The 10,125-nt window shown below is 36.8% G+C and overlaps 1 protein-coding gene across 1 annotated transcript in view; it reads left to right on the top strand.

Moving 5' to 3' along the window:
• Positions 1-10,125, top strand: part of LOC139470356 (uncharacterized) — a 101,319-nt gene continuing 91,194 nt past the window's right edge. The window contains exons 1-5 of the mRNA XM_071252750.1: positions 1-92; positions 1,999-2,143; positions 2,692-2,891; positions 7,546-7,679; positions 8,797-8,891. Coding sequence (XP_071108851.1) covers positions 1-92; positions 1,999-2,143; positions 2,692-2,891; positions 7,546-7,679; positions 8,797-8,891 — 666 coding nt within the window. The remainder of the gene's footprint in view (positions 93-1,998; positions 2,144-2,691; positions 2,892-7,545; positions 7,680-8,796; positions 8,892-10,125) is intronic.

The raw sequence follows: 10,125 nt of genomic DNA, 5'->3' as shown, positions 1-10,125 counted from the left end.
ATGTCATCAACAAAAAATAAAAGTGCTAGAGCAATGAAAACAGCTCAGAAATCTGACAAGGAAAATTGCCAACCCATCAGTCGAAAGAAAAGGTAGGCCTAGTGGTTGTTTTTATGTTTTGGAATGTCCTGAGGTTTTCTTTTACCTCCACCTTCGTAGGTGTCATAGTCATCATGGTCATAGAGATAATCATGCACATGTGGAGACACACACATGAAATAATTAGCAGTGCTTCATGGGTTTGTATGCACTGCTACTCCATCACCCACAATACATGGTTGCTGTACGGTGTCATGGTGATGTGTCTATTTTTAGTCCGCCAATGACATCATGTCATGTGCAACTCACGGATGTCAAATGAGGCCTACTCCGTCCCTGAATTTTGTGGAAACCCTATCACTGCCTGACATGGAACTCATGTGTAGAGCATGTTGCACATGGTGTACTCATTTGTTTCACACTCGCAGGAACCCAACCATCATATCAGCCCAATGTTTTCATGGGTGATAGAGGAACACACATGTATACCTATACATATCCGTGAAGTAATGACATGAAACAAAGCTAACTCATACAAAGTAATAATTGATAAATTATAAGATATCGATTATGTCCTTCTTTTGGTCTTTTATGTGGAATCTTATTTACAAGTCTATCTTGGTGAAATAAGGCATGTTCAATGTTCAAACATAAGCAAGCCATTCAAAGGGTTCTCGTCATAACCCTAATACTAAAACTAAATGTTACATATTTACAGTACCCACAGGTTCAGCTACAACCATTACTGTAGCAGCAGAGCCAAATACCCCCTTAACTTCTAATGACTCATGAAGGTTCGGGGTACAACAGGTCTTCAGTGGGGCTGTAACGATTCACCGATACCTACTTTATTATTGATACTTTTGTTTGTGAGATTGACTATAACTAGAACAGGAACCAATAAAGTTACTTCCCGTAATGGCTGAAGTAGCATATTGCCACATGTAAGCATGGAAGAATGTGGAACCTGAGGACGCGCCGACTGTTACATTTAATAACCATCCCTTCATTTAAAACTGTTTTGTTCTTGTAGTTTTCTTTGTAAAAGTTTTTCAGATAACAATAAATAATCGATGAAGAAAGAGGTTTCAGAACTGTATGTCAGTGGTTTCATAATTTCGTACTATTTGATGTGTATCGTGATACCAGTAGTATCGTCAGTCTGTATTGTGATATCAGCTGTAGTCTTCAGCAATCCATGCTTGCCGTAAAAGGTGACTATGCTTGTCGTAAGAGGCCACTAACAGGGTCGGATGGTGAGGGTCACTGACTTGTTTGATGCATTTCATCGTATCTCAATTGCGTGGATTGATGCTCATGGTGTCAATCACTGGATTACAGACTGTCGTCATATAGCTGGAATATTGCTGATACGGCTAAAAATGACAAACAAACTGAACTTCTTACACTACATTTATTCGTATCCCAGAGAATTTAGGTTTTGATGTTTGATGGCTCATTATAACTAGGGCTGTGACTGTAACTCTGGAACTTGAGTATGGTGGGTACTGAATAGGACCTGGATACCCACAGGTCTACCCGGATCCGTGCACATGATATAGAGTTGAATGACAAAAAATATCTTTGGTTACACTACAAGTCACTAATGTTTGCATTTCTTTCCGACTATGCACACATTCCTTCTGACTTTCATATGTTTATAAAAGATAAATTTCAGTCAACTCCAGTGTATGCATGACCAGATTGTTATATATGTGTGTCTAAATACTTTTTACCATGGCTCCAGTCAAACAATTCCCAATCTGACAATTTGTACCCAAGTCTTGCACCTACAATGCTTACCTGGGTAGGGTCAGGTAATGGGTTGGGTACCTGGCTCATAAATTTGGTCTTACCGGCCCCAGTTAAAACCAATGATTGATCAGTACTGTTATTAGTTAAATATGTCATTATTGAGGACAGATGTATTTTCTTAATATGTTCAATTCATTTCTTCAGCAAACTTCCTTTACCAGTTGAAGATGTTACTTTGAGGAAGATGAAGACTCGTGCCAAACCGGCTCCCAACTTCAATAAGTTGCATTCTCAGTGGACTCACAAGTTGCAGATTGGGAAAGCTTGTCAGAAGAAGCCATGTACTGTGGTAGGTCTAAGCTGTTAGGATGTGTCATGATTAGGGACATATCTCGATATAAGATTCAAGATGCATGATACCTGTTAGAGAACTCATGTACCATCTGTACAACCCAATCTTTAGTTGAATTTTGGAATTCATTTTCATCCCAGTGTACATGTCCTCATATTTTATTATAGTGTCATGGCTTCAAAACACAATAGGAGCGTTCACTCGTCACGCTGAATACCCGGGTTCGATTCCCGACATGGGTACAATGTGTGAAGCCCATTTCTGGTGTCCCCCGCCTCGATATTGCTGGAATATTGCTAAAAGCGGCGTAAAACCATATTCACTCACTCAAAACACAATATTTGTGTCATGGCATGAAGTTTTGAAATACCTTAGCTGAAATTGTAATGTTGTGCCCATTATTGATAGCTGAGGATCATAAGCGAATTGCCCGTGCCCTGCCTTATTTCCGGTGCAAAACCAATCAGTAAATCAGGCCTTGTAGTGACATTTTATGAATTGATTTTGATCACTGACATGTCATTCTCAAATGTTTGTAAATGCAGTCTCAAGAATTCAACTTGACAAGGCCAGGATCAAAGGCCCAGGTTAAAGTTGAGGAGGTGACTGCGGTGAAAGGCCTTGATGTTCAAGCAGGAGACCGACAGTGTTTCACACCAGATGCCAAGTCAGCAAAGGACCTGGAACTAAACAGAGAGCTGTCTCCTTCTCAGCAGTCAGGCCGGGCAACAATTGCTACATCCAAGTATGTACCACAGACATTTTGTGGTAAAACATATTCAATGGCAGTTTGGAAACCTCAGTTGCTTAGGAGGAAAACAACCTATTTTTTAACTTATCCTGCATTACTCCTTAATGCATATTGTAGTGGCCCGGACCCTAACTTCTGATAAACCTTGACGTCTGGATGTAACTAAGAGTCAAAACACTTCTTTTCAATGAATAATTTGTTTTTATTCATGTGGGTATAACAATGCCTTATATAGAGAACACAATGCTTCAAAATAAGTAGATCCCTCTGAGCTTTAAAGTTTATTTGTAAGGACCAGTGTCAGGGCAAAATAATTATTGCCTGTAACTATAATGGTAATTTACTGCTATATATATAGATGGCTTCTTTATCTGAATAACTTTACAGTTACTAAGATAGCCATTTGTGTCTGTTTTCAAAAATGCACTCTGATATAGAAATGAATTATGTAAGGACAAGGGGAACTGTGGGGCTGAATTATCTGCCCTTGGATTGAAACTGACCAAAGTCAGAATGACCCGGTATGAGTATTTATACCAATCAATTAATTACATCTAACTGATTCACTAATTGCCTTCCAATATCACAAGATGAACAATTACGTCCTGCTACATCAAAGCTACGTCCATGCTGCCTGCCACGAGGACGTAATAACAAGCAACATCGAATGGTTGTTTGTGTATGCATTTGTGTATGTGTATGTGTTTGTGTTTGTGTTTGTGTTTGTGTTTGTGTTTGTGTTTGTTTATGTTATGTGTTTGTGTTTGTGTTTGTGTATGTGTTTGTGTATGTGTCTGTATGTATGTGTTTGTGTATGTGTATGTGTTTGTGTTTGTGTTTGTGTTTGTTTATGTTATGTGTTTGTGTATGTGTATGTGTTTGTGTTTGTGTTTGTGTTTGTTTATGTTATGTGTATGTGTATGTGTTTGTATTTGTGTATGTGTATGTGTATGTGTTTGTGTTTGTGTTTGTGTTTTGTGTTTGTATTTGTTTATGTGTTTGTATATGTGTTTGTGTATGTGTTTGTGTATGTGTATGTGTATGTATATGTGTATGTGTTTGTGTTTGTGTTTGTGTATGTGTATGTGTATGTGTATGTGTTTGTGTTTGTGTTTGTGTATGTGTTTGTGTATGTGTATGTGTTTGTGTTTGTGTATGTGTTTGTGTACCGTATATCGCTGTGTATAAGGCGAGTTTTTCGTACCTAAAATGAGGGGGCTAAGAAGGGGGGTCGTCTTATACACGGAGTCGAAGATCTCACATTTTTTTCCACTGGCGATGTCAACCGGCGTCCGATAGCCAGCCCAGCATTTGACAATAAAACTTCGCATTTCGTCCTAAATAACTGTTCAAATAACTATTTCCATACATAAACATGATTTGTATCTCTTTTCCTTGAATAAAGTTTAATAATTTCTGCAAATAAAGTTGAAATGACCCTCTCCTCGATGCAGATTGTCAAACCAGCTGACACGGTAAAACAATCAACATCCGTGAGTAGAGAGCCGGAAGTACCGGTAATCATTTGCATATTGCACATGTGACCTAACATGTGAAAACCGGTGAAGCTGAAATCAATTCCCGCTGTTTTTACAGTTGTATTAACAAGTGTTGGAGACGGTGTGTACAAGTGATTGTGGAATAAAAACGCTGAATGTGAAGCAAACATAAGCCTAGTTAGTTACAACATAGTTAATTGGCGATTAAATTACTCACCATTGTCTCTTATATGTTATTACTTCATAAATGAATTTTATTTTACGGGCACCAATTTGGTGTCGTACCGTGTAAACACAAAATGGCGACGTGTGCCGGAGTTACACACGCGACCTATCATTGTAGAAAAAAAAACAACGCAAGATAAACATATTTTTATTGCATATATAAGGTTTGTGTGCGCACTTGTGATGTGTGCGAAATACGCATCAGTCGGAAAGCGCACATTCAATCTCCAAAGTAACTAACTAACTAATTTGTGAAATACGCTACAGTCGGCAAGAGCGCGTTAAATCTTCTACCGGTATATCAGTCAGACTTGTGATGTGTTTCATTCCAGGTCGCCTTATACACGGAGTATAGGATTTTGGGTTGATTTTTAAGGCGTGTACAGGGGGGTCGTCTTATACGTGGGGTCGCCTTATACACAGCGATATACGGTGTTTGTGTTTGTGTATGTGTTTGTTTGTGTTTGTGTTTGTGTATGTGTTTGTGTATGTGTCTGTATGTATGTGTTTGTGTATGTGTATGTGTTTGTGTATGTGTTTGTATGTGTTTGTATGTGTTTGTATGTGTTTGTGTATGTGTCTGTATGTGTGTGTATGTGTATGTGTTTGTGTATGTGTATGTGTTTGTGTTTGTGTTTGTGTCTGTATGTATGTGTTTGTGTATGTGTATATGTTTGTGTATGTGTATGTGTACGTGTACGTGTACGTGTACGTGTTTGTGTTTGTGTGTGTGTATGTGTATGTGTATGTGATTGTGTTTGTGTTTGTGTATGTGTATGTGTTTGTGTTTGTGTTTGTGTCTGTATGTATGTGTTTGTGTATGTGTATGTGTATGTGTTTGTGTATGTGTATGTGTATGTGTTTGTGTTTGTGTTTGTGTCTGTATGTATGTGTATGTGTATATGTATGTGTTTGTGTATGTGTATGTGTATGTGTTTGTGTTTGTGTATGTGTATGTGTATGTGTATGTGTTTGTGTATGTGTTTGTGTATGTGTCTGTATGTATGTGTCTGTATGTATGTGTATGTAGTATATGTATGTGTTTGTGTATGTGTATGTGTTTGTGTATGTGTATGTGTATGTGTTTGTGTATGTGTATGTGTATGTGTTTGTGTTTGTGTTTGTGTATGTGTTTGTGTATGTGTCTGTATGTATGTGTATGTGTTTGTGTATGTGTATGTGTTTGTGTTTGTGTATGTGTATGTGTTTGTGTTTGTGTATGTGTCTGTATGTATGTGTATGTAGTATATGTATGTGTTTGTGTTTGTGTATGTGTTTGTGTATGTGTATGTGTTTGTGTATGTGTATGTGTATGTGTTTGTGTTTGTGTATGTGTTTGTGTATGTGTTTGTGTTTGTGTTTGTGTATGTGTCTGTATGTATGTGTATGTAGTATGTGTTTGTGTTTGTGTTTGTGTATGTGTCTGTATGTATGTGTATGTAGTATATGTATGTAGTATATGTATGTGTTTGTGTTTGTGTATGTGTTTGTGTTTGTGTATGTGTCTGTATGTATGTGTATGTAGTATATGTAGTATATGTATGTGTTTGTGTTTGTGTATGTGTTTGTGTATGTGTATGTGTTTGTGTTTGTGTTTGTGTATGTGTTTGTGTATGTGTTTGTGTATGTGTATGTGTTTGTGTATGTGTATGTGTATGTGTTTGTGTTTGTGTATGTGTTTGTGTATGTGTATGTGTTTGTGTATGTGTCTGTATGTATGTGTTTGTGTATGTGTTTGTGTATGTGTTTGTGTATGTGTATGTGTTTGTGTATGTGTATGTGTTTGTGTATGTGTTTGTGTATGTGTATGTGTATGTGTTTGTGTTTGTGTATGTGTTTGTGTTTGTGTTTGTGTTTGTGTATGTGTCTGTATGTATGTGTTTGTGTATGTGTTTGTGTATGTGTTTGTGTATGTGTATGTGTATGTGTATGTGTTTGTGTATGTGTTTGTGTTTGTGTATGTGTTTGTGTTTGTGTATGTGTATGTGTTTGTGTATGTGTTTGTGTTTGTGTTTGTGTTTGTGTATGTATGTATGTGTTTGTGTATGTGTATGTGTTTGTGTATGTGTATGTGTTTGTGTTTGTGTATGTGTTTGTGTATGTGTATGTGTCTGTATGTATGTGTTTGTGTATGTGTTTGTGTATGTGTTTGTGTATGTGTATGTGTTTGTGTTTGTGTATGTGTTTGTGTATGTGTATGTGTTTGTGTATGTGTTTGTGTATGTGTTTGTGTATGTGTCTGTATGTATGTGTTTGTGTATGTGTTTGTGTATGTGTTTGTGTATGTGTATGTGTTTGTATGTATGTGTTTGTGTATGTGTTTGTGTATGTGTATGTGTCTGTATGTATGTGTTTGTGTATGTGTTTGTGTATGTGTATGTGTTTGTGTATGTGTTTGTGTTTGTGTATGTGTTTGTGTATGTGTATGTGTATGTGTTTGTGTTTGTGTTTGTGTATGTGTTTGTGTTTGTGTTTGTGTATGTGTCTGTATGTATGTGTTTGTGTATGTGTATGTGTATGTGTTTGTGTTTGTGTATGTGTATGTGTTTGTGTATGTGTCTGTATGTATGTGTTTGTGTATGTGTCTGCATGTGTGTGTTTGTGTGTGTTTGTGTATGTGTTTGTGTTTGTGTATGTGTTTGTGTTTGTGTATGTGTCTGTATGTGTGTGTTTGTGTATGTGTTTGTGTATGTGTCTGTATGTATGTGTTTGTGTATGTGTATGTGTATGTGTTTGTGTATGTGTTTGTGTAGATGTATGCAGTAGTAGACACCGTTTGTAATATTCAACCAGTTGACAACTCAGTTTGGATAAGTGGTTATGTAAAATGACTACCTTTTGAGAGAAAACTGCCAGTCTCTCCATATGCACTAGTCCTCTGATACAGTGGCCATGTCTAATCCTGTATTTTGTATCACTTCAAGATTGACAACAAATACGGAGAGAGGGTTTCTAAGAGAGTCTCGACTTGATCACCCCTTGGACAGACACCGACCTCCTGCCAAAAGGAGTAAACCCAATGCCATCTTGTCTCTTGCTGAGCAACAGAAGCAAGCAGGTGAATCAAATTGTTGTTCTGTATCTTCATGGTTGTATTGATTTGGCTGCAACACTAAAAGTACACTCATCAAAACTGTATCTTTCGTGAAATAGGGGATCTCTTGAGGCATGGTGAGATGGTTTATTGTTATGAAGTAATGACATTCAAGTGCTGATCTTATTCATCAATCCAAATTGATACTTTCATCAATTGCACGATAAGTATGACTTACCTTTATTAATCATGAATGTTGTAAGAAATTAATGTCTAATGACAGCCCCTTGTTTGGATCAGCACTGAGTTTGGCTGTTATTCAAGGCTAAAAGCTACTAATTAATTATTTGGTAAGATTTAGTTATGTCCAGATAAGATTTTATTGTCATACATGGTGCATTACTATATACAGAAAGCACCATACCTCCCAAAATGTTCAGTAAACATGACAAATAATACCAAATGCATTTTTTTAGAATTCTTTCAATTCAGGAGAAAGAATGAATGTGTCTCACCACACATATCAAAACCAATTTTGTGCATAATTATCACAAGGGAATATATATCCACCACTTGCAATTTCTTTATGTCTGATTACTTATTTCAGGGAATTAATATGGTAGCATATACACATGATATAAGATAGCTATATGTTAAAGAACGAAGGGTTTATTTCACACAAAACATATTGTTTTATCATATCATAATTTCTAGATAACTGAACATACGCCCTGCAATTCGATGTCGCAGCTGGAAAATGCAGATAAACTCAATGGGTGAACGATCGCATCCCAAAGTGTGTGAGATATGCAATCTGTGATTACGGCCTTGAAAATCAAATAGACTCGTCTGACATTGCCAAGATCTCATTGTATTCAGGGAGTCATCCCCTGCGGATAAATATTTTTCAAGCTGTAAATTATGATGATATCTCACATAATAAGAAATGAATGACTCATGGTCGTTGTTCATGGTACAATAAAACACTACAGTTAGAATTCACCCCTCTGTGCTGAGCTCTTTATGATTTATTCTCCCTGCAGTGTTATGTAGTATGATAAACAACTCCCCCTCGTCATTTATGTCTTTAATATGTACATGGCATGAACAGATACAACAATGATCAATTATCTTTTTTCAGATCTGCCTTTCAAGACTGACAAGTCAGCTCTCAGTAGCATCTTGACCAATTCTGGAATAGATAATCGTCCATCTGTGTTCACTCCAAATAAGCAGGTACTTTGATTTAATCCAAAAGGCATATCAATGATGGGTTAGACCGCTGTTTGTCAGTCCAGAGACTAGTGGATGCATATCGCTATAAAAGTGCAATAATTGTTAACGCAATATGAACCCCATTTATCATTTTTGATAGAAAACATAGAAAACGTGCATGATGAATCAACACTATTTGTTCTGTGGCTGTCTCAATTTAGCAAAATACCTCCCCATCTTTGTTGTGATGCATATGAATGGATTAACAAGATTTCCCAATGTCTCCACACACCATACACCAAATCTATCTTGTACGTTGGTGGATATATCACTTACGTATATTGGAGATTGGGTACCATAAGTTTTATCCACTTTTCTATTAAAATCCATTAATGAAGCATTTGATCATGCCCAGGAACATGGTTAGTTACCTCCCTTTGATCATGGAGGCGTGTATGTTTCATAGCCCCAGGCTTCATTCCCCTTGACTCTGTACCGGTATGTCTCAAGTTACCTCGGGTTGTATAAGACTTTTGAATGGCTAATGCAGTAAGTGTATTTGTAACCAAATAAACAGTTGTGTACAATCAACCTGAGAAAGAACCTCCCTACAAAATGTATTCCTTGATGAGTAAAATACTGGAATACAGTATTTGACTACCAATGGACTTGGAAAATTTAAGGATTTTTAATTTAATTTTTTTTAAATGGAAATAAAAACGAATTGTGTGGCGAACTTTATGATGAGAACCAAGACTATTATTTTTTTTAGCCTTAAGACTTTCTGATTTAAAGGTCAACTTGCAGAAAGCATGGTGTTGTGTTACATATTGAAAGAACAATTAATCGATCGTTAATTGTTTTTGATGGGGTATTGAAATTATGAAAAATAATATTTTTTAACTTTAATCCCTCCACAACAGTGTGCAATTTCCTTCTTGCTTCAATTATATAACAGTGTAGAACATTGTGAAAACAACAATCACCGGAACACACCCTCCGACCACCTCGCTCCTAGCATGCTACTACTCATCACTTTTTCCTTCATCGCCAATAGTGAAGGGACATGTTTGCTTCCTCTCCACATTTATGTTTTGATCTATTTGACTCTCCTTATGTACATTCATCTTAATAAATAATATCACCTCTTACCTTACGCTCACATTCTTTCCCCGCCATTGTTAACAAAACTCATGGCAAGTAAAAGCTATGTTTTGGTGTCCGTTTCTCGCGTTTTTAATACCTCCTTTGTTTT

Source organism: Haliotis cracherodii, unplaced genomic scaffold, assembly GCF_022045235.1.
Source record: "Haliotis cracherodii isolate W230 unplaced genomic scaffold, xgHalCrac1.p SCAF_20, whole genome shotgun sequence".
Classification (NCBI taxonomy): Eukaryota; Metazoa; Mollusca; class Gastropoda; order Lepetellida; family Haliotidae; genus Haliotis; species Haliotis cracherodii.
Note: the sequence above shows the minus strand (reverse complement) of the source record. Positions and strands in the feature narration are given on the sequence as shown.